The sequence below is a fragment of the Bombus bifarius genome, unplaced genomic scaffold, assembly GCF_011952205.1.
Source record: "Bombus bifarius isolate JDL3187 unplaced genomic scaffold, Bbif_JDL3187 scf7180000008234, whole genome shotgun sequence".
Lineage (NCBI taxonomy): Eukaryota > Metazoa > Arthropoda > Insecta > Hymenoptera > Apidae > Bombus > Bombus bifarius.
In genome coordinates this window covers 209,379-235,660 of record NW_022884529.1, presented here as the reverse complement: position 1 = coordinate 235,660, position 26,282 = coordinate 209,379, and the positions used below count along the sequence as shown (strand labels likewise).

The 26,282-nt window shown below is 36.7% G+C and overlaps 1 protein-coding gene across 6 annotated transcripts in view; it reads left to right on the top strand.

The window, feature by feature from the left end:
- LOC117211469 (venom metalloproteinase 3) overlaps positions 1–26,282 on the top strand; it is a 91,560-nt gene that overhangs the window by 54,848 nt on the left and 10,430 nt on the right. For 5 of the 6 annotated variants that reach the window (XM_033455391.1, XM_033455393.1, XM_033455388.1 and 2 more), the window contains exons 3-10: positions 928–1,025; positions 16,528–16,588; positions 17,714–17,922; positions 18,574–18,663; positions 23,713–23,914; positions 23,996–24,125; positions 25,313–25,442; positions 25,583–25,725. In XM_033455391.1, coding sequence (XP_033311282.1) covers positions 966–1,025; positions 16,528–16,588; positions 17,714–17,922; positions 18,574–18,663; positions 23,713–23,914; positions 23,996–24,125; positions 25,313–25,442; positions 25,583–25,725 — 1,025 coding nt within the window. In that variant the 5' untranslated portion in view covers positions 928–965. Of the gene's footprint in view, positions 1–927; positions 1,026–16,527; positions 16,589–17,713; positions 17,923–18,573; positions 18,664–23,712; positions 23,915–23,995; positions 24,126–25,312; positions 25,443–25,582; positions 25,726–26,087; positions 26,141–26,282 lie in introns of all 6 variants that reach the window. The other variant, XM_033455392.1, reaches the window with a different exon arrangement.

Sequence of the window (26,282 nt, the reverse complement as noted above, 5' to 3'; positions counted from 1 at the left end):
CTTTGCTCGCGATATCTACGATAAATGTTTGGCGCAGAATCAACCCTTTCGAGACATTTTTCAACTTTGCTACGATCCTAGAATTTTTATAATATGATCTTGCTCTTATTTATGGAAAGAGCTAATTTAATATTTGAATTTAATATTTAATAAGAAAACGTTTTTAAACATTGATATTTTAGAGAAACATCCGCGGACAATTATGAAAGAAATTTATGAACGATCGTATCAAAATACTTCAGTTGGTTAAATCAAAATTGACAAAAATATCTGTAACCCCGTACCAGAAAATGATTTGTTGCAAACACATTTCCTATTATTCGATTACTTTCTTATGTAAATTCCATGTGTACCATTATGTTGTTCAGCTAAAATTGCACCATATAAGTCTCATTATACAAAGTAAAAACTGACTTCATCTTTATGTGTATCATTCTTGGCAAATCTGTCGGCAATTTATATAATGGAGTCTATAATTTCAGTGTAAGACCGCTCTCCGTTATTAACTGAAATAAGTGCTCCATGCGAGTTTGAAATATAAACGTGTCATTTATATGAGACGTTTGTATCCCTTGTATGCAAAAATAATTCACAGATAGATTACTCTCGAGATGTCAGTAATCTTATAAATAGTTTTTCCCATTTCTTCGTTTAATTTTTACTCTCTCACTTACGTGGGAATTATGTATAGAACAGTTCTTTTTTAAACAGAGAAATATATTTTATATTTGTTAAATATATTTCTCATACCTTTTAACGTAAGACTTGAAATTTGGAATTGTATATAACATTCTTTTTCTCTCATTCTATTATTTTATACATTAACTTTTACTCGACATAATTAGCGTCAGGTATTCACGATAAAGTAGCCACTTGATTAATTCGTCGAACCATCCATTTAAACAGACTTCTTATTTCGTGTTTCAGCGATGTGACGCAGCCCATCAGGAATATTTTCACGCAAAATGATTCGTGCCCTTGTCCTTCTCTGCATGGCCGTTCTACCTCTTGTACGATGCCACAAGGTAAGATCGCGTCAAGTACTATCGGGATCGGCAAGGACGATGTTATTCCGTACAGGCGCTTCCTTAAAACAAAGAACACGTGTAACGTGGTCGTGGTCGGTGGCGTTGACTCGAAATGACAAGATGTTCGCGGAATCAGACGACGTTAATTGTTGATTCTCCGCTGATTACGAAGCAAATTCACACTGCGTAAACACCGACTTCCGTTGGTAACGTTAGTCGCCTCGTCGATCAGAAAAAGTAACTAATCGTGGTCGTACGTTTGTTCATATTTATTTTTACGATGTTATTATCATAGAAATTAAGAGTTCAATTTAACATGAGTCACAATGTGGACGATGAACATTTTTTTCTGAAATTTTTAAGTATAAAATCACCTACGTGGTTATTATCAGCGACAACGTGGCCAGAGACTGAGATTTATTAGTTAGACTTTGTTAAATAACGATGTGTCCTTCTGAAAGAAGAAAACGCTTGAAACTTGACTTTCGTCACAGAGATTTTCACTTCAAGTTTCACAGATCTGGTATTTGTTGCGATACTAACTATATGTCGGATTAGGGTTGGAATTTTGGGACGTTCGATGAACCTTTACTCAATTTACCATCGCGGATGTAGCCAATTTTTATTGGTACAAATGTGGACACTACAAGAGGCTATAAGTAATAGCAGCGATAGGATGGTCGAGATGATGGTGACAACGAATTCAGGTTCGATACACGGGATGACGTATGCCAACGTAATACACGATTCTCGATAATAATAACTCTCTCGATAACTCAATCAGCAGTTCGCCCAACGACTAACTAACAAACTAACTCGTAATCCAAATGAAGCTGCCCTTATATATTCCTGTCCCCACTTCTCGGGTCAATCTTTGTTTTTAAGGAGAGCCATTATAATCATTCCATACCTCTGTCAGGTACACGTCCCTCCCGTGACCGTGGCTACGTTCAGTGACGCTACGCTATGTCACTTCAAGCCCGAACCCATCGTCATAAAGCCAGATTGGAACATTAAAACTATTTCTTATTTTTATTACTTAAGTGTAGCTATAGTAAAAGTCTGGACTAGGGTATTGGGTTTTTTCTAACATTCCAGACGGGAAATCTCGATGTTCTTTCATCCCCGACATATGTTTAGGGTAATTTGAAGAATCGCACAGATGTCGCAAATTGATGGGTTTGGTTAAGAAATTAGATATGCGTGTGTGAGTCTGATATGGCCAATTCTGAAACTGTGTAATAGAATTTGCTATTTACGATCGATTTTCCTGGTAATTAGGTCCTTGATAAAGAATTCTTCGTTGATTTCGAGTGCATACGAGGCTGTACAGTTTTTCGAAAAGGCCGTAAATTGTTTTTGAGACTTAAGATATCATTTGGAAGGACTTTCTCAAGCTTATGTGTAAGGTAAGATAGACGCAGCCTTTGGTGCCTTGTCAAAATCACTTTCTTTTAATTCTTCTTATTTCTTTAATCTTTCTTTCTTTAAATCTTATGATTTAAATTTGGTACGAATGATTGAATCGATAATAGAGTAAAAATCCTTAAGACAATTTGCGTCACAGATTACATACAAGGATGTCCTTCGTGCAGTGCAATTAGACGCCTCTACTCTGGCATTTTTTATTGTGTCATTATCAAAAAATCAGTTTAAAAGACATCACTGTGTCAACAAAATCAATTAATTTCTTTTAGTCTGAGCAGTATTTAGCAATTGAGCAGTTATCTGAAAAAAGCAGTTTCATAGCATTATTAAAGACAAAGAACATGAATCATAGGTGTTTCTGAAGTCGTATGATTTCGTCAAACGCCGATGTAATATTTTACATTTACATCCAGACGATGGTAAAACACTTACGCAAACAGACTGAATTTTTTAGTGAAATAGGCCATGAAATCTTTCATTTCTCAAGGATTAATTCGCGAGTGATTGGAAATTCAATTTTCCTTTCATCGAATGATAATGTCTATCGGATGATACGAAAATGTTAAACAATTAAAAATGTTAAAAACGTTAAATAATTAGACAAACCGAGAGCAAATATCTCTTTTTTCGGTTTTATACAGTGGGAGATTACAAGTGAGTCAATTATAGTAAACGAACGCGAGCAGCAGGATAATAAGGACAATGGCCACGATGAACGTCATCAGGAAAGTAACGTAGGAGGAGAAAGGAATAAATTGTACGTTGAACTCTGTAATCTAACGCGATACGTTTTCAATATCGTTCGAGCGCATCGTATCGTTTCAGATAATTCTTCTGAACCACCCCTCAACAAACGATTGACTTTTACGCCTCAAGGTGAAAAATGAAATTATGCGGCAATCGTTTCGATATGCTGAAAATTCATGCAGTGAAAATAATTTGTTTGTATCATTAAATAGAAGCAACCGTGTTTGCGTGCAAAGAATAAAGTAATCTACGTATGGCTATATGGCGTGAAGAAAACGGAATTATGATTTATCATAATTCGAAAAGTGTATTGCAAGCCCGCTTTTCATTAGCAAACCAACTGAATATTTCATTTTCAATGTACCCAGCAGCGAGACTGATAATAACATACGGGTTTACATAAATCTCTTCGTTAAAAATAACATATTGTTATCAGACTGCGATTCCATGCATTTGCGAGAAATTTCGAAATAGAAAAGTATCCGAATCTGCATATAAATAATGCAGAAGAGAAAGCAAAATATGCGTTATAATATCTAACAGATGAAATGATTTTCAATTTATTATATGTCGGAGAGGAAAGGACACCGGAGCCTTCCCTCTGTAACTTCGGGAAAATCCGTAAAGTTGTAATTAAAGTTTACAGTTGTAATTAAACAATTTACCGTAATCCTTACCTTAGGCCTTAGGTTCGATAATGAATTCACAATCAACGGGATGATGAATGCGACACGTATGACTCCACGTACAAGTAAACTTATCTGCATGAACTCCAAAAAAATCCAAGTGGAACTGCCCTTATATATTCCTGTCCCCACCACTCGGGTCAATCTTTGTTTTTAAGGAGAACCATTATAATCATTCCATACTTCTGTCAGGTACACGTCCCTTCCGTGACCGCGGCTACGTTCAATGACCCGCTATGTCACTTCGAGCCCGAACCCATCGCCATAAAGCCAGATTGGAACATTAAAACTATTTCTTATTTTTATTACTTAAGCGTAGCTATAGTAAAAGTCTGGACTAGGGTATTGGGTTTTTTCTAACATTCCAGACGGGAAATCTCGATGTTCTTTCATCTCCGACATATATGTCGGAGAAGAGTCAGGAACAGGGTTGTGGGCGTTTGCTGGATCTCCATTGGAATGGCCATCGCTGTGTTATAGCGACGGTACGGCCTGATACTACGAGTATGAACACTACCGATTCGACAATCAACAGCGGTGATTAGGCACTCGCGACACTGGTGATAATGGTCTTAGGTTTGATAACGAATCCAGAGTCAACAGGAGGATAGATATACTTGCTCTAACTCAGACGTGTACTGATCGCGCTATTCCCTTCCTCGATGAGGTCTCAGTCAGGAATGCATCTTCTTCCCAACAACGCCACCGAGACCAACTCTGGTGGGGTGTCTAAGTACCCAAGATCCTCGGATCGACGTCGCTGTCGATTGGTCGATTTGGGACAAAAACTGCCTGTCCGTTTACAAACATCTTAGTTGCCGAAAAACCCAGGTTTTATAGCGGGTCCTCGGGCTACCGGGTCTTGTGCTGTGTACGTGCCTCAACCTCAGGTATTAATTGTCCTAAGGAACCGTTAGCATGTTTTACTGTCCGATAACTCTATGGGTAGTTCCTTTAATGAGGATCATAACACCGCTCCGCGCCTTTGTTAGACGGAGCGCCCGTCCCGTTGACCGCGGCTACTTTGGGCAACAGGTTGTCGGCCCGAGCCAAAGCTCACCGTCACTAATCCCGGACGGTTACCATCGGCTTGGATAACTGCGATTGTTTCATTACGGCTATAGTAGACTCTAGATTACAATGTTAGGGGGTTATCCTGAAGTTCCAGAGGGGCCCCGGCGTCCTTTCGTCTCCAACATATATGTCGGGTTGGCGTTGGAATTAGGGTTATGGGTGTTTAATGAATCTCCACTGGAATTAGCCATCATTACGGTATAACAAAAATAGAGTTTATTAACATAAGTATGGTACAATCGATTTAACAATTCATTGCGGCGATTAGACACTTGTAACACTAATAACAATGGTCTTATGTTCAATAACAAATCCGCGATCAACGGACACCAGGTCGCTTCTGGTGGTAGGAAAAGCGGCGTGGTAGTGCCGGACTGCAATCGACTGAAACCTCCACGATGATCGTCCCGGCTGTGATCGAGAGGGGTCCGGGACCCGGTGTGAGCGATACACCGGGCCATGATGGGGTGTGCCGAAGGGCACAAAATTCATGGAGAAACGTTTTCGTTCGGAAAGTGAGAGACATTGACGTTGCTGTTAATTGTTAATCTACGGTGATCCAAGTGATCCAAATCTACGGGGTTCCGCGAAAAGAAGTCTACGTGGGCCATTTTCTTGCCTTCTCGATACATAATGTCAAAGGTAAAATATTGTAGGTAAGCCCACCACTTGTAAACCCTTTCATTTAAATATGCTTTATTACCGTATGCCTTCAAGGAATTACAGTCAGTGACGATAACAAATTCTCGGCCATATAGATAATGCCGAAAATGTTTGACAGCGTTTACAATTGCTAACGTCTCTAGTTCATAGGGCTGATAGCTAGATTCCTCAGGGCTAGCTCTTTTACTGTAATATTCTACTACTCTGTTTTTACCTTCAACATTATGCATTAAGATAGCCCCATATCCCTTTGAACTAGCGTCAGTATGTAGTTCTATGGGGTACTTGGGGTCGAATGTTATTAACACCGGCACATCAGTCAGGACGGAAATTACCATTTCCCTTATTTTTTCATGCCTATTCGTCCAATTTAAATTTTTATTAGTGAAAGTAAGTGCATAGAAGGGTTTCATTACCTGGGAAAATTTAGGAACGAATTTTCGAAAGTAAGAGGCTAAACCTAAAAACTGCCTAACCTGTGTAACGGTTGTTGGTGCAGGTAACGAACTCAAAGCTTGTATTTTACCGGGGTTGGGACAAATTTCTCCGTTATGAATTACATATCCCAAATACAGTATCGATGTCTTTAGAAAAGAGCATTTAGAAAGATCAAAAGAAAACCCGGCTTTTACGAAGGTACTTAATATTATGTCCAGTCTTTCTAAAGCTTGATTTACTGAGTTGGCAAGGATTAGGACGTCATCCAAGTAAATAACAACATATGGATAATCGAGGTCTCCTAAGGCATTGAGGATGGCCCTCTGAAAAACGGACAATGCATTTTTTAATCCAAAAGGCATCGTTATGTACTCATATTGTCCATCGGGGGTAATGAACGCTGTATACTCTATCGAATTAGGATGAATAGGAATTTGGTAAAATCCGCTGGCCATGTTTAAACTAATAAAATATCTCGCATTTTGCAATCTCGCGATTTGATCCGCAATAAGAGGTAGGGGGTGCCGATCCGCGACCGTATTTTTGTTTAGTTCCCGAAAATCTGCACACAATCTATGTGTGCCGTCCTTGTTCTTCACGAGTAACATAGGGCTCGCGAATTTTGAACTACTAGGCCTTATGATTTTTGCTTCAATTAGTTCGCTTACCCTCTCACGCACTATTGCCCGCTCTTCCTCGTTAAATTTATAAGGCCTTTTTTGGACGTTGATGTTAGGATTAATTAACTGTATTTCTATCTGGCCCGTATTTACGCGAGTACGTGGGAACCCCGCAATGAATGAATCTTTAAATTTGTTGAGAATAGAAATTAATCGACTTTTATCGTTACCGGTTATAGCTGTGTCGACCTCGTTAATATTGATCTCGTATTCCGCGGTTTTGCTATAGGCATTTACTGTCTCTGTTTTACAAATAACTAGGCTATTTCGCATAATTTTTACTTCAAAACCTTGGCTCAAAATGTCACGGCCAATCACGATATCGCATTGTAAGTAACTATCAGCAAGTATATGAAAAGTTGTCTCCAATGTAAAACCACTAATACATACAGTGGACAAAACTTGAGACGTACTTTTCACACACGTATTTCCTACTCCTCGCATTACTACAATATCAGTCGTTCTTTTTCCAGAAAATTTCGAGGCTACGGACTCTTTAATTAATGAGCATCTGGCCCCATAATCGAAATAAAATGAGAACGACTCACCTAGATGACTTAATCTACCAGTTGAAAACTCCGCCACGCAGAGGTCAACTCGATCTTCGTTATTAGAATCATTGTTTCTTTCCCGTGGTAAGGGACAATCAGGCGCGATATGACCCTCTCCACGACACTTGAAGCAAGACTCTTCGGACAATGTAGCTGGTCGGCTTCCTTCTGGGCATCGCGTATCCTTCTGTTTCTCGATCCTTACCCTCTCGTGGCACTCATTCTGGGAGTCAAGCTTCTGTCGTTTGACTTCGCTGCTAGTTGATGTATTACTTGTCGAAGCCGCCGGCGGCCTCTTCAAGAGAGCGGGATCTCTCATTTGACTTAAAAATTGGTCCTTGGTCTCGATATCCTTCTCAAGTGCTATTTGTTCAATACGCTGATCTTCTGGGCTCACTTGACAAAAAATAGAGTTGATTACTTCCGCCATATTTATATTTCGCCGCTTCGTCTTCAAGAGGGAGAGGAGACGAATGGCGTAAGCTGCCATGTTTTTGTCCTTCTGTAATTCTTCTTTGGACATATTCATTAATTTCGTGGTTGCTGTATCTTCGCCACCAAAACGCGCAGTAAAAAGTTCCTTAAACACCGGCCAGGTAAGCTTTTCGCCGTTCACTATCTGTGTAAACCAATGCGCTGCAGGGCCCTTTAGAGCACTATTTAAAGCAGAAATTAGCGCACTGTCTTGTAGAGGGTTGTCCTTCATAAGCAGATTAGCAGCTGCGCACCATGCGGCTGGATCGGCGCCCGCGATTTCCGGGTTAAAAAATGGTAGCATTATATTTACAGGTTCCGCACTCGGCACCAGCACCTGAATTAACCCGCTCATGATAGTCGAATGCTCTTGCATTGTTATAACCGGCATTGATGTCACTTCTGATGTCGGGTTGGCGTTGAAATTACGGTTATGGGCGCTTGATGAATCTCCACTGGAATTAGCCATCGTTGTGGTACAATGAAGATAGAGTTAGAAGTAGAAAGATAGAGAAGACAAGTAGGGACACAACCGATTTGACAACTAACTGCGGCGATTAGGCACTCGTAACACTCACGACAACGGCCTCAGGTTCGATAACGAATCTGCGGCTAACAGGATGTCTAAATCTAAGTCTAAGTAAATCTAAGTATATGTTAAGACGTGAAATATTCACAGATGACTGACTTATCCCGCTGATCATACGCGAAAAAGTGTCTCTCCGTCACGGTGACGCTGCAGAGAAAAACTATGATGGGGTGTGTCTAAGGGCACGAGATCATCGGATTCGTGGAAAAAGGTCTTCGTTGTGGGGGAAATTAACGTTGCTGTTAATTGGTCAATTTCCATGTTGGTGGTTAGAGAAGGATGCTAGCCGCCCTTGAAGGAAAGTTTGACAGAGGTCAGATGTGTGCGGGCCCTCACCGCGTATCCTTAATAACCTCAAGGACACACCATAAACTTAAACCTTTAATTTATTGTTTCTGTAAGTTAATGGATGGTGCTTGGAACAGTCCTTAGGTTTATTGCACGTTTGTACAAATTACGGAGAGAGCAGGTAGTTACCTAGCGGGAAAACCGAATATTTAGCTAACGGAACAGCTGGGTTTTCCCATAAACAACGTCATCTACGAGCCGCATTGGTAGGCTTTCTCCTCCTATCTTCGTTTATTAACATAGGCTATAATCAATTGGCATCGCAGATCGTTACCCTCACTTTTCCTAACGAAAAGTGTGAACAACGAATCCGCGTTGTTAGTTCTAAGGGACACACCCACACCCACACTCGAGCCCAAGCTCATTATCACAAATCACGAATAAATACAATCGGATTGAATGGCGACAATTGCTCAATTACGGCTACGATTAGAATCTAGATTATAATGTTAAGGGATTTTCCCAAAGTTCCAAAGGGAAGGCTTCGGTGTCGACATAAGGCTTCAACATATACAGGGTGGTTGGTAACTGGTGGTATAAGCGGAAAGGGGGTGATCCTACGCGAAAAAAGAAGTCGAAAATATAGAATAAAAATTTTTCGTTTGAAGCTTTGTTTTCGAGAAAATCGACTTTGAATTTTTGCTCGGTGCGCGTGCTGCACGTTATAACGGATTTCACTGTAGATCGTTATCTCGATGAAAAAATTTAAAAAAAAAAGAAAAATTAAAAAAGAAAAATTTTTATTCTATATTTTCGACTTCTTTTTTCGCGTAGAATCACCCCCTTTCCGCTTGTACCACCAGTTACCAACCACCCTGTATATGTCGGAGATTTACTTAATACGTCGGACCAGATCCGCAGGCTGAAGAGACACTACCCGTTAGACCTAAACACTAGATTTAATTAGATTAAGTAATATTTACTTATTTATAATACTTACTTATAGATTATACTTATCTATAATAAGTATTAACTTATTGTAAATAATTAGCTATGTCACTGCGCCACGCCAGAAAAAGTTACTGAAAATTCTCACGAGAATTGATTGTAAATTTTAATAAATAAAAAAAAAAGTATGTCGGAGATAAAAGGACATCGGGGCCTCCCTTTTGGAATGTTAGAAAAAACCCCGATACGCTAGTCCAGACTTTTACTATACCTACACTTAAGTAATTTTTTTTTTTTTATTTATTAATATTTACAATCAATTCTCGCATTGAGAAACGTAAGTAATAAAACGAAGAAATAGTTGTAATGTTCTAATCCGATTATGGGTGCTCAAAGTGTATGACGATGAGCTTAGGCTCGAAGTGACATAGCGGGTCATTGAACGTAGCCGCGGTCACGGAAGGGACGTGTACCTGACAGAAGTATGGAATGATTATAATGGTTCTCCTTAAAAACAAAGATTGACCTGAGAGGTGGAGAGAGGACTGTATAAGGGCAGTTCCATTTGGAATGAGATAGTCTATTCAGAGGAGTACTACTTGCACGTTGAGTTTTTTTTTTTATTTATTTATTTATTTACATTTTACAATTTGTCCAGTAGGACATTTGGTAAAATATTATAGCTTAGAGGTATAATAATATAACATGCGGATGGCTACCCCCAGTGGAATACCACCTTCGAATTTGATTGATTTATTTCTTTAGTGTGGTGAGTGTTTGTTTGTTAGGTTATGTCCTTTGTGAGATCTGTTGGGTGTTTCCTTTTTAATCTTCTTTTTTCAATTCTCAACGCGAGAATTGATTGTAATTTTAATAAATATTAAAAAAAAAAATCTTTTTATGTTTGATGCGCCGACCGTTTCCGCTGCCAGCCGGTTTGGGTGCGTTGCTATTCTTTCTCTATACCTTCTTGCACATCTGCTAATCTCCTCCTTGACTGCTGATATTCCCAAGTTTTTCCGAATATCCTCGTTTCTAACGTACCATGGGGCGTTTACTATTGTTCTAAGAATTTTAGCTTGCATTGTCTCTATTTTGCTTATATGGATCATTGCTGCTGTTTCCCATAGTGGTATTCCGTATGTCCAGATTGGTTTTATGACCATTTTATATATTTTTAGTTTGTTTTCTATACTTAGTTTGGATTTTCGACTTGTTAGCCAATGCATTTGTCTCCTTGCTGTCTGTATTTTATCTGTTATTAATTTGATATGCTGTTTCCATGTGAGTTTTGTATCTATGTGGAGTCCTAGATATTTGACTTGCCTTGTTTGAATTATGTGCGTGTCGTTCAGAAAGATGTTTGATGGTATGTGTTTTCGCTGTGTGAATGTAATATGGTTGCATTTATTGGGGTCTGCTTTAATTTGTTTAACTTGCAGCCACTTTTCTATTTTTGTGATATGTTCTTGTAGTAATGTGACTGCTGTCTAGTAATTATGACTCCGAAAAGTCTAGTAACTGTAATTCAAAAGAGGCAATCAGTGTTAGAAGCTATAGCAATCATACTGGTGATGATAACATATCTAATATTCTGGGAAGAGCACAATCATTTGTTTACATCGTGTTCTATAAATTTAAGATTGTCTCTAATTGATTCTGCAATCCGGGAAACACGTGCTTATCTTATACGACACCAGTCTGGGATCTTCGTTATCAAGTTCCAGGAGTTGGGGAAAATCCAAGTGATATTTCTGCGCGTTTTGAATTATCTTTATGCTGTAGCTTTATATCATACTGTATGTATTCAACATCTTTTTATCATCTTTCGCAAATCGTGGACTTCTGTGTTGTGTATCAAGCACCAGACGCTTTATCTATTAAAGTATTAGCTGTCGCGTTTACTGCGTTTGTCCTACTGTGATTGCTTTTATCATGAACCACCTGTTTTAGAAGTCTGCGAATCAGTGTGTTATTACATAACTTCCTGACGAAAAAGTTAAGATATGTCAAGATAAGTTGTTAAGATATCAGGGCATTTGTCATAGATATTCCATTTTCTTCGTGAGCTTCAATACGGACAAAGAAGTCTCTGATCTCTGTGGGACAAAGAGCAGAAAAATTCTTTGTACGCATTTAAGAGTCATCGAAGAGTTATTCAACAAAAATCTCAATTCGAAGATGGTATCCCACTGGGGGTAGCCATCCACATGCTATATTGCTATATCACTAAGCTATAATATTTTACCAAATGTCCTACTGAACAAATTGTAAAATGTAAATAAATAAATAATAAAAAAAAACAAAAATCTCTGTAATCACTGTAAATCTCGACCCTATACAGCAAGTAATACTAAAAAAAGTTAAAATTAGTCACGTTAAATTTACACATGCTATGTATATCCACACTTAATTTTTAAATATAACCCATCAACCTGTGATATTTATAATTACTAAATTACCAATTAAATGTTTAAACATTCGTCATGGCTCAAAATTTAAATTTTTCTTTTAATTAATTATCTGTACTTATTATTTTACTATAGCATCGTTGTACTCTTTTTGTTAAGAATGCCGTACACGCGATCAGAATCGCTTTTGCATCCGACAATTTAAATTTCTGAGCCGACCACTCCTTTCAAAATCACGTTTTGCAATAAAATAAGAAAAATCGAGCGTCAAAGGTTCGCGGTTGTTTATCTGGTAATCGACCATGGCAAATGCAAGCTGCTTCATGGCTCGGCAATCGTGTGTTTGCCATTCAAGAGGGAAATCGTGCTCCGGCTTCGTAGTACGCATACAATTAGGAGAGCGACACGGTGATACGGATCTTTTTCGAGTAAATCCGGTTCTTTAACTGCGCCGTGGTTGCGTTGCTCGGTTTTCCGATCAAACGGTCTGTCGCGTCATTAAAATCATGGGAATTTGTAGCGAGACAAATTAAACGCCACCATTTGGGAAACGCATGGGGAATTAACTTTCGACCACATTCGATTTTCCGCGAATCGAGAAAAGAAACGTCGAATTGTCCAAATTTGATGATATTGAAATATTAAATTAAGGAGTAGGTTTCTGCAAATACTAATTGATTAATTACTAGTTACTTTTTATTTAATTAATTGTAATTAATGTTTAAGGTAAACCTGAAACGAGAAATCATGCATAGCAATAAGATTTCTTTGATATTTTATTCAAATTGAAGATATTTCTCAATATTAAAAAGGTACGATTGGGTCGAGAATGATCGGAAGAACGTAGCAGGATTAATTAATCTTTGATTGGTATTATCAGGTCATAAATAGCCTACAACAGTTTGGATGAAGTGAAATTAACGTTTTAATGTTTGTGTATTTCATTTTAGTTTGTATTCTGCAAGTTACTATTCATTTCTGAAATTAATATATATACTTTATTTATGTTTTACGATGATATGATAATTGTTCTTTTTTTCCTTTTCTTTTAAAATTCCTTACAAGTAATTCTATTGTATATTAAAATTTATACGTAAGTTTAACGATTTTGTTTAACGGCGTGAAAACAACTTATTAAATAATATAACTCGAAATCTAATTTAAGTTCGTCGTCTATAATTTAACGATACCAGCTAAAGGTTAATACTGTCGATTCCGAGAATGGGATCCTCATTAACTTCAAAGACACACGTGCATACAGAATACCTATTACTAATTGATTTACTCTACGATACCACTTTGTAATTCCGTGATGGCGATGCAGAGACCATTCTCTTCCAGGAAAGCTGCAATTAGAGTAAACAGTAATGGTACAATTTGTGCATTCAGACCGGTAAACAGCGCAAATAGGACATTGCACGCGATCGAATTTCCTAACATAATGAGTGAAAGTAATCGACCTTAGCAACCGTCAGGCAGCGCGATAGTTAATTGCAACTCGATTTCTGTGACACGTTATATACGTGGTTAGGTGTTCTTAAATGGTAGAAGCAGACCTTGGGCCGCGATTGGAAAATCTTTGAAATGCACACGCATCGATTACCTGCGGGACCGTGGCGACCGTGCTTGAACTATTCACAGTGCATGTGTCCCGACGACTGTTGATCATTGTCCTCGCAACAGCAGCCAATTAGCCATGCACTTGGCGGCGACAAAGCAACTCGTAATGAAACTGTTCTACCACGATTTGCTAATACGTGCAATTGCCGCAATTGAGTGAAAAAATGGGGCGTTGCCTGAGTGTTTTATGGAAATAGCTTTATAAGGTACGATGACGCGACGTGCGATTACATCCATGTTTTGCGAAAATGTTTTTTGTTCTCACCGAGGAAAGTGGATAGACCTAATTATTGCGATGGGTATTTCGCAAATTCGGGGCTTTAACGATTTGCAGATTGGTAGATTAAAGGCTGGAAAGATTCAAAATTGGAAAATTGGAAAAATCGTACATTTGGAGAGTATCGAAATTTTGAGATTGATGGGTTTGGAGATTTAGAAATGCGAGGAGTGGGACGCTGCAAAATTTGCAGGTTTGAAAAAGACTAAAAGATTGGAAATCTGACAATTTGAGGAAACTTCGGAAATTCTAAGATTCCAAGATTTGTACACTTGGAGAGTTTCGAAATTTAGAAATCGAAAAATTTGAGGATTAAAAGATTGGAGGAGCGAGATATTTGCAAATTTGAAAATCAGAAGACTCTAGAGGCTGGAAAGTTTAAAAAGTTGCAGAAATTTGACAATTCGAGGAAACTTCAGAAATTCTAAGATTCCAAAATTTGTACACTTGGAGTTTCGAAATTTAGAAATAGAAAAATTTGAGGATTAAAAGATTGGAGGAGCGAGATATTTGCAAATTTGAAAATCAGAAGACTCTAGAGGCTGGAAAATTTAAAAAGTTACAGAAATTTGACAATTCGAGGAAACTTCAGAAATTCTAAGATTCCAAAATTTGTACACTTGGAGTTTCGAAATTTAGAAATAGAAAAGTTTGAGGATTAAAAGATTGGAGGGGCGAGATATTTACAAATTTGAAAATCAGAAGACTCTAGAGGCTGGAAAATTTAAAAAGTTGCAGAAATTTGACAATTCGAGGAAACTTCGGAAATTCTAAGATTCCAAAATTTGTACACTTGGAGTTTCGAAATTTAGAAATAGAAAAATTTGAGGATTAAAAGATTGGAGGGGCGAGATATTTACAAATTTGAAAATCAGAAGACTCTAGAGGCTGGAAAATTTAAAAAGTTGCAGAAATTTGACAATTCGAGGAAACTTCGGAAATTCTAAGATTCCAAAATTTGTACACTTGGAGTTTCGAAATTTAGAAATAGAAAAATTTGAGGATTAAAAGATTGGAGGAGCGAGATATTTGCAAATTTGAAAATCAGAAGACTCTAGAGGCTGGAAAATTTAAAAAGTTGCAGAAATTTGTCGCAGAGAAATGGTTATTAATGCTCTCAAAAAATATGTTGAATAATTTTATCAAAAATATTATAGTCTGTCTAAAAACATGTGGCATAGACTAAGGGAAATAATTGGTCGTAATTAAATATAAAATGTCGGAAAATTACATTACGGTAATTGACGTAGGAGTCCACGTACTCTGAAACACGTTGTAATAAAAGATCGAAAGTAACGGACTTGTTTCTTGGTGTTATTATTACGCGCTATAGTTCCCATGATACTACCACGATTACCTTTTCCTCGATATTTCAACACGACGTACTTGGCCGGGAACAATACTACTCGGCGAGAAACTATCTCAATAATGCGAAGAAAGCGAAATTAATAGCATCAAACTGACGTTCATCGTGCCTGTTCAAAATTTGGAAAATTACATAATGACTGGCAATAAGAAAATTACCTTGGCCAAAACTATAAGTTGTAGAATGATACTTCCGTGTTCGAAATGTCTTTCTGGAAAATAACTTTCTGCTAACCAAATGATTACATGCAACTCGCTATTTCGTCGTCGTCGTTCATAAATTTAGTAATATTTATACTCGTATATATACTTGGTACTTAAATGTAACATAAGTGAAAAGGGGAATATAGTGTTAAAACCAAAAAGAAAATTTTTTTAATAATTAAAAAATGTACGATACGTTGTAAGAAAACTAAGAATATTTTTATTATAACAAGACATATTTTTTAAATGCTCAGCGAGATAGAAGAAACAAAAATTTAATAAAAAAATAAGCAAATAAAAAATGTCATTTATTTGAAAGGATTCTTTCCTTCTAAATGAGCAAACACGATGGTGATTTTTCGAAATTGTTCATCTGCAAGAAAGAAAGATAGAAACGTGACATATTGTTTTTCTCCGGTTATCTTCGTATTAAAAAGAAATCCTAATTCTAATCTTTGAATCTTAAACAATTAAAATACCTGAAGCAGTTGCACCGATCCCTTCATTAACCTTTCGTCACGCGAATATCAACGTTCTTTCCTTGCATATCCCCCTCCCCCGCACCCATCCCCCTCCCCCGCACCCATCCCCCGCACCCATCCCCCGCACCCATCCCCCTCCCCCGCACCCTCATCCCCCCCCCCCCAAATTCCACATCACCCAAAAACATACTACCGAAGCGTCCTGTTTTTGCGACCCAGTTTCCAGGACAATAAAAACAAGTAAAAACAAAATCACATAGAAGCTCCGCTCCTCCAGCGGCTTAAACCAAAAGATATATTCAACACGAAAAATGTAAAGCGTCGACACATATTACAGCATGGCTACGTAGTACCGTTGCGTATCGGTACCTTTGCCTAAGATACCATTATATAAATTCACCGTTTATTGTGAACACTATAATGTATTTATAATTGTATATTGGGTTTTAATAAACAGTTTAAAAAAAAAAAAAAAAAGTTCTTTCCTTGCATGCACGAAAGCATTTCATCACGAAGAAGTATAAAGTACGAAGCGTAAAGCACATACTTACGATGAATTTCTTGTCTGTTGCAGATCCACGAACACATGACAAGGGAGGAGATGTTATCGGTGTTTCACACGGGACACGAGTCTGGTAATCACGGTGAAAAAAAATTTAATAATTAGCGGTAGACAGTTGTCTTTTCATTCAATCTGAACTCGATTCACTGCACGCCGATGGCCTTGCCACAAAACGGAATTCGTTGAATTCAATTTTCTTGCTATTGTACTCTGTCATTAGTTTCTTAATGGTGAAAATTGCGGAACGGTATCGTTATTATTCCGACAGAGATTGCACTAGTTTACTGTTGATTGGATAAAACACAGTTTCGAATATACATACAATGAAATAAATATTTAGTTCGTTAGCACACTGCCGACCATAAATATTAAGAAACGTATAGATATTTTTGTAGAAATTGAATACCTTTCACTGCTTTTATTTTCTACTTATTTATGCTCTTAAAAAATATGTTGAATAATTTTATCAAAAATATTATAATCTGTCTAAAAACATGTGGCATAGACTAAGAGAAATAGTGGGTCGTAATTAAATATAAAATGTCGGAAAAGTCATTGAGTCCACGTACTTTGAAACACGTTGTAATAAAAGATCGAAAGTAACGGACTTTATTACAAATCTATTATTTCATTTGCATTATACCTATATGCCTTTTAATGTAATATACAAATAAAGTTTATTTAGAATTTCCTAATAAACATAGCCAGGTGTACTAATACTTTTGACCGGTAGTATAGCTACATTTGTTAACTACAGAACGTTGCTACAGGTATTATATTATATATTTCGAGACATAATGATTCAAAGTTACATATTATCATACCTTCGCGGACTTCGATCTACAAACCTGAATATTCATGATTTTGAATCGCTTTTAGTATATCAAAGTATACCAGTACATTATGTCGTAACAAGAATGATTTGCATTGTGCACTGCCAATTTCGAGTTATAAATTTTAATATCGATATCAATAGCATCCACGATCTTGAATTATATTTAACGAGGACAACAATCTTAAGCCGTATGCATCTACATTGTAATAATCGAAATTTGTGGATTGTAATTTTTAGCAAGAAAGTGCGAAACCAGATATTGTTGATATGTCAACCTAACATCACGCAATACTTGCATTAATCTTTGCTGTAGTGGTAAAAAGTCATTTTCAGTAAAGACGACATATCGCGTTTCAATTCTAGTACCGACGTACGAAGTTATACCTGTGTTGCATTCAATGCACAAGAGAAGTACAGAGAAGCCGGAGATACACCTGAAGGCCTTCGGCAAGGACATCAGTCTGTCGCTGAAGCCTACGGAAGGGTTGCTGACAGCGAACCACTTGCCTATGTGGACTGTGACGAAGAACGCGTCGCAACCTGGTGGCCTCCACTATGAAAAGGTGACGAATGTAAGTTTTCAACGTGCGTCACGAAAAAATCATTTTTATTTTCCTCCTTAGCTCTTTTATTCTTTAAGAGATGTTTATTTATGAGCAGCTTCGTTTCTCTAAAGTAACATTCCTCCACTGTTAAACGTACCACGCATGTATATCATTTCAAAGTTTTCAGATTTTCTTCTTTCGAGACTTTCCAGATTTACATCCTACATAACTAATCAATGGCTTTTATTTATTTTAAAATGGTTATTCTTAAAATATTGACTTATTCTTAAATTCTTTCTCTTCGTATCACCTTACTACTTAATCACCTAAAATTTGTTTCAAAACAACGCGTAAGAAAAATTCTAGCATAAATTACAAGACATCGTACGATCAACCCTATCTTACAACTTTTTAACTTTCACAACGTTGTGTTTTTAATTTTGCAATATTTTCCTCCCATCCCTGTTGCATTCTCATGCTACCCGACATTTTGCTCGAAACGATATTATGTATCATACATAGTGAAAAAAGAAGCGAGACCTTTTCACAGCGACGCGATTTTTCCTCAGGCTCACGAGTTTGCATTATTCCTTTAAATGGTGTAAATCGCATAAAATCGGTTACATATGGCCAGGCACGTTGCGATCACGTTGTATGTAATTGTTCTTCTCGTTTCAGGCCGACGTAGATATCGGTGACATCTATCAAGACACGACGAACATGGCGTCAATTCTGCTGCACCGGGACGCGAATGGGAAAGTGCTCGTTGTAAGAGGCCATTCTTTCTTAATGTACCTTTCGACATTCCCGCCATTATTGCGACTCGTCTTTCGTCAACCGTCGCGACTCACTTAGGAACTCGTCTTGGTTATAATTATCGCAATACCGCGATTCGTTCGGGACAACTAGCAGGGCCACGCTTAGGAAGGCTGCCCGCCGTAGTTGCAAGTTAGAACGTCCAGTAGTCCGTAAAGCAAAAGGATAGCAATTTCACGAAATGCTTAGAAAAAGAAAATTTATGCGTAATCGCTGAAAGAATTTTTGTTACGCGGATAATCGATGCAATTTTGAATGGTTGACCAAAGACGAATGGTAAATGACGTTGGGAAATTGTGACTAGGGGATTAATTCTTTGGAATTTGGAATTTGGTGAATGGAAGTGGGCATATTTGTACAATGGAACATTTAGTATCGAAATTAAACAGGATTGCTTGGATAAAGAAGTTTGTGCAAATTATTTTGTATTTTAGAGAGACAGAGATCGTACTCGTTTTTTTGCTGCTAGATTACATAAACATTTTAATACGTTAAGCTACAATTAACCGTATTCGGTTTATCCTTTGACTCTTTAAATTTGAAATTGCAATAGGAGGATTAAGTAAATTATAATTACACACATAATTTTCCTTTTTATCTAGATTTCATATATCTGGCTGACCTTTTTCCACTGTGTTATTAACAAGTAAATATCAGTCATTCAAAGATCTGAAAAAGAATCTAACTTTCTGAGACGGACAAACATTCCAGACATCACATGTATCATATGTATCATATGTATCATATATCGTAATTATGCATCACTTACGTAATCACGAGACAATTTTAATATTACATCCATGAATATTCTTTTAGAACGTTAACAAAGCGGAGGCGAACCTAAAAGCATCTTTACAAAAATATCATTTGCTACTACCAAAACGGTTACACGTAAACGAGATTCAATAGAAAGTTGCAGAAAATGGCATTTCGCGATCGTTTTGACATTTCCATTTCGAGCTCCGGTAATCGCTGCTTCGTCCGCGGTTCATACAAAGTGCACTACGAAGATATTGCTTGGGCAAAACCAAGGAAAAAGCAATAAAATTCTCCATATCGGTTGCACCTTTCAGAACAGTGGGCAGCTCGGAACAGAAGGCAGCCGTTCTCAATGATTGCGCCTCCAACCAACCAAGACTTAATTTTACTTGGGAATTTCGATCTCTTATGAAGTCGTAAGGAAAAAAATTCCCGACACAAAACTATTGCCAAAGCTGTTACTTATTCATCGAATTGTCTGAAACCTGTTGACAAAGTCATGAATGATAAGTGAAGGGATATTTTCATACAAAGATTATCCTGTTAACAACAAATTTTGTTCATTACATAATTTTAATCGTATTTTCGAAAAATGAAGGTTTACAGTTGGGACGAAAAGTAATTTAGAAAAAAAAAACGTACACGTGTAATTGATATGTTCTGGCCCTTTTTCATGCAAGATGATCGTCATGCTTTATTAACTTTAATTTGCTCAATTTGCATCTGCTAGCGGATTTATCCTTTCGCATCCTGTTTTTGAGAAATGTTGGTTTAAACTTGTATTAATTCTCTTCTGTAGACAAAAATTAGTAGACTTCATAAATAAATTATGGAGATTATGCATAGACTGCATTTGGATTCGCCAACACATTTACTTGTTTTATTCTTTCATATTTCGTTTTTTTGCAATGTATTATTTAAAGATAAGATTTAAAGATAAGAAAAGAAGTTTGTAATTGATTCATATTAATTATTGTCTGTAATTGTAGATTAGCATATCTTATAGATTCTAAAGTGCTAAGTCTGAGTCTGACAGCAAATTAGCAAAACGTTTTAATTGCTTCTTGTAGGAAAAAGAGACACAAGTAACTATATTACTGTATTACTATATTCATTTTTAAAACAAGACTTTTCTGTTTAAAACAATGAATTACACAAACAATGAAATATTACACTATTTACTAATTATTATATTACAGTATAATAATAGAATACATATATATTATTTACATATAACAACAAATAATTATCTTTCTTGGTTACTTGGTTGAAACTCGACGCATGAGCTGATGAAATTGCCATTCATTTGCTGCTTTTATTATAGAAACTGAGTATATTGTAGCCTATAAGTCAATCAAGGAACAAATTGTCGGTGAATTTCTGTTCTTGTGGTTCTTCCTTTATGGAGAATTTTACGTGTGGAGAACAATTAGAAATCCTCCTGAAGCATTGACTACAGCTATTGTGACGATTGAAAGCGTAGTTCAAGGGAAAGAAATTCAATTGAAGTCATGTATGAATGTAGGAAGATCGTTGCGTTCGTTTAAAACAGTAGAATTCCTAAAAAGAGAAATTTAGTCTGGTAATCAATAAAATGATCGTTATTATATAATTGCGTGAAAGAAACGAATTGTTTTATTGTAGATTTATATTCTTCGGTGAAAACGATTAGAGATCTCCCCTTGACAGTGATTTCATTTATGATCATGAATATTGTTATTTTGACCAAGCGATACGATTAATAAATTCACACGAGGTAGCATTGTAAAATCGTGATCGTTTGCCATGATATTAATGAATGATATGCTTTTATTATATAATGCTACAAAGGTAAAACAAATTATTTTATTAATAAATTTATTAAAATTTGCAAATTATGCAATTTATGGAAATCCACGTGTAAGTCTACAGACGTTTATAAATTTTGAAATAAGAAGTCAATTAAATTTCTAAATATTCATTACCAATAATTTGAACATAAAATTTATGAATATGGATCCTCGTAAATTTTCCAAGAAAAACATGAATAAACAGCTTTTTCTTTTCTTTATAAATTTTGGTTGCTGGCCAATAAGAGAAAAAAGGAAAGATTTTATTTGTTTTATAAAATATGAAATAGTTACAGAAATAAATCCAAATATCGGGAAAACAACCGTTACAAATTTTCCATTAGCAACTGAAAAAACTGTGTCCGTATTGTTCACAAAAGGAATTCCGATTCTTTCACCAAGATAACTCCTTGGCACATCGAGTGCACATTATGCAGCAATTCATTGAAAATTCAGGTCTAAAATTAGCATTCTCTGTATCACCAGAGTATTCTCCTGTGCAACAAAAATTTCGCTGCTTACAGCTTTTTTTTATTACTTTCATACATCAAAAATCAGTTGAAAGGACGTCGTCCTTGACAACGATCGGTTAATCGCTGCGTAGGATGAAACATATTGTACAGTGTTCGAGAGAAGTGCCAACAAATTTTTGAAAACCAACTTTGACATATGTATGTTAAAAAGTATAAACTATAAGGAAAGGCTATATCATATCACAACACAATTATGCGTACACGAAAACATTTGTATTGTTTCCCTGTAGTGGTTCACGAAGGCATTTAAACAGTTGCTATAAAAGATTTGTATGAATCTAGCTACGAAATGTAGTTATAATTTTGAAATTTCATTAGCATTGTAATAAGATACAATTATTGCGATGATGTTGGTAGCTTTGAAACCAATTTGAAAATGTACATATGTAGAAGTTGTAGAAGTTGTAAAAATTGAACTTGTATTTCCTTCAGGTTATTTCTTTCCTCAACCATTTCATATTAAAACAATTCTTTCTAGCCATCAAGCTACATAAATCAAAATCAAATAAACTGGACTCTTCATTTTGTGACGACTGACATGTAAATTACTTTGCCGTAATTATTATAACACCTACTCGTTGGATTTATTGGAAAACTCTCTCTTTATTTAGTATTTTACATATATTATAAGTAAGCTATGGATTTTTATGCGTCTACAGGAAATTTAAAGATGCAAAAATGCACAGAATGCATATAACTTGCAAAAGTACATAATATATGCAAAATATGATACTTAATACGTAAAACGATTTTCTACCCAGGTTCCATTCCTTTAATTGTGTTTATAGAAATATGAATTTGCCTAAATATCAACAGGCTAGTTACAAAACATGTATGAAATAACATATGAATAACAATAAGCAAGTGAAATAACAGATTTATAATAAAATAACTAAAAAATGAAAGCCACGAAGAAACATCCAGTTAGTACTAAGTGAATTAACCACCATATGTAATTTTCTTTATATACTGCTAACTTTTGCAAAAGTAACCACGCGAGAATAAATTCCAAAGATAACAAATATCGTCATTCCGCGTTACATAATGCCGTAAAAGCGTTGTTCTATATGACCCCATGTGTCCTGACAGTCCTGACCTTTCGCTTTCACTCTCCCTCCCTCGACGTGACCAATGCACCTCTCTCGGACTGCAAATCGAACATGTTGATCGTACCCGGATCGGAAATATCAATGATCCAGCCAATCGACCGGCTGTTCCACCATGGAACGTGTATTTCGTTTTCGCTCGTCCAACGTTCATGTTGGATAAAATTAGTCACGTCGTGATAATTGCATATAGCCAGGCGGAAGTCGTTGGCCATCGAATGAGGAATTGACGTAGAAAGCATGCGCGATTAAGCTATTAACCGATTATAGTTCGTTAACTCATTGATCGTGTGATTAAACATATTATTGGTACCGGAAATGCCGGTAGAGCTTCTAATTAGCTAGATTGTTTATTTTTCCTATTAATGTTTAGATATCAGGAACGAATATTATAGAAGTAAAGTTTTATTCAAATAATTATTTATGTAAAATTTTTATTCTATTTATTATTCGCTTCGTTACTTCACCTTAAATAACGTTATTTATTTTTCTGTTGTGTATCATAAATTAATAGAAAGCTCATATAACTGTACAAAAACACTACTACAGTACAAAATATATTAAGCAGTAGAGAAACTTGGTACAAAAAACTACATCGGAATAAGAGAATATTAATCCATTATTATGAAATTATGCCCATTTCTAACAATGATATATATATATATATTAATTAACAGTAGAAATAACGATAAAATGTGAATTATTCTTTGTTTCTCATAAAGTATAAATAAATGTTCTCTACAAGATAACAATTAATGATGTGATTTGAACCAGGATGGTAATATCGGTGCAGAACTAGTGATTCGACCATTGCCAGATAGGATATTAAATGAAGTAGTAAACAAGAACTCGAATCTTCACGGAGAAGAGTTGCTGCCAAACGTAACGCGAAGTAAAGGGAACTTGAAGCGCACGAGCCATCACGTGGTGTACAAGAAAGTGACTCGTCCAAACGGCGACGAGTACAGCGATTTCAGTGAGTGATCTTTACGTGTTACCACACCAGAAGGTGAAATCCTCCAGAGATCGGTTTCTCGTGATTAAACATCGATTTTAGCGCTGATGGAGCCCGATCACTTGGCCAAGAGGTACAGATCGAAACGATCGATCGCCGCCAGAACAAAGAGGGAAGCACCGTATGTGATCTACCCGGAAATCCTCTGCATCGTCGACTATGATGGATATAGGTGAAAACTCTTATTTATTGACAAAGGTTAATTCGTTGTTGAGGATTGGTTTACTTTCAAGAGATAGCAGCTTATAAATGGACTACGGATTTTTATGGATTTATGAGGTACAAAAGGTACAAAATGCATGGAATGCGCACAATGTGCACAATATGCATAAAATATATGTCAGAGACGAAAGGACGCCGGGGCCCCTCTGGAACTTCAGGATAACCTCCTAACATTGTAATCTAGAGTCTACTATAGCCGTAATGAAACAATCGCAGTTATCCAAGCCGATGGTAACCGTCCGGGATTAGTGACGGTGAGCTTTGGCTCGGGCCGACAACCTGTTGCCCAAAGTAGCCGCGGTCAACGGGACGGGCGCTCCGTCTAACAAAGGCGCGGAGCGGTGTTATGACCCTCATTAAAGGAACTACCCATACAGGTATCGGACAGTAAATCATGCTAACGGTTCCTTAGTACAAGTAATACCTGAGGTTGAGGCACGTACACAGCACAAGTCCCGGCAGCCTGAGGACCCGCTATAAAACCTGGGTTTTTCGGCAATTAAGATGTTTTGCAAACGGACAGGCAGCTTCTGTCCCAAATTGACCAATCGATAGCGACGTCGATCCGAGGATCCTGGGCCAACTCCAAGGGAGGTCTATCAAATGCCCACAACTCTATTACTGACGCTTCTCTGACATATATAAAACATTTAAAGTACTGTGCCCGTTACAGTATGAAACAATTTCTGCCTAGATTTTAGTTCCTTAGCTTTAAAAAATGTGAATTTGCATAGATATATCCAGTTTACTTGGAAAAATAAAAAATTGAAAAATACCTTTTTTATTTCGAGGAATAGTCCTTTTTTTTATAGGAAAATGATATGTTTCATATCATTTAAATATGACTATCATATTTAAAATTTTCTAGCTGATATCAAAAGATTATTTCTTTGATAGATGTGAAGACGTCACAGTGTATGAGAGATATTATGTAACAGATTATCCATTTGTCCGTATTAATATTCATTATTGGCTTATGTAGCAGCTGTTTGCAAGCAGCGAGTGGTTCAACTCTATTTATATACGTTCTTAATGAAGCATTTCGTTTGATTGTTAAAATAGAACAGCAAATGTTTAATCAATACCAATTCAATTTTTAATCGAATCAAAATTTATAATTAAATTCGTTTCTTCTAGATTACATGGCGGTGATAACGTGCAAATCAAAAGATACTTTGTGTCCTTCTGGAACGGAGTAGACCTAAGGTACAAGCTGTTAAAAGGGCCAAAGATCCGCATCAGTATCGCTGGAATCATTATATCACGGGTGAAGTGCAATTAATCATCTCGATCCTTTTACCGAACTATGATTTTTTTACGAATCGTTACGTTTCCCACAACTTTCTCCTCCTTTTTCTTTTTCTTTCCCTTTTTTTTTTTTTTTTTTTCTTAAACGATATCTTTCAGGGCAGAGATGCTACACCGTATTTGGAAAGAAATCGCGTCGGACGAGACGCGATCGATTCGGCAGCTGCGTTGACCGACATGGGCAAATATCTCTTCCGAGAGAGACGACTTCCGGTGTACGACATCGCCGTCGCTGTCACAAAGTAAGAGTGTGCATTTCTTTAAATTCAACCTAATTACCACATTACGTTTCACGTGATTAACATACAAAATCTTCTTCCCTGGCAACTTTTCTCGCTCTCCCCTTTTTGTCTCATCTTTCGATATCAATGACAATTTAAACGACTTGTTTTCTTTTTAATCGAATACGTGGAAGAATAGTGAAACTCGAAAGGAAAATGATAACGATTAACTCGAAAGCGTGTAAAAAATATTGAGAAGCAGAGATTTCAATCGAATTTCACGCAATAACGAATACGTTCTATGGCCCCGACATTATGCTATTACCGTTTTACCACAGCAGTCTAGTGATTTCATACTGTTTGATTTTTATTTCGCAAAACAGGTATGATATGTGCCGTCGTAGGAAAGGCGGCCGCTGCACTAAGGGAACTGCCGGTATGGTTTATTACATAGCGATCACGCTTTCTTTTTCAATTTGTTTGTTTATTTCTTTTTAATCTTATTTTATTTTCGTTCATATTCTTTTAACGTAATTAGCGTTGTACAGTATTTACACCTAACTTAAATGTAGTTTTTG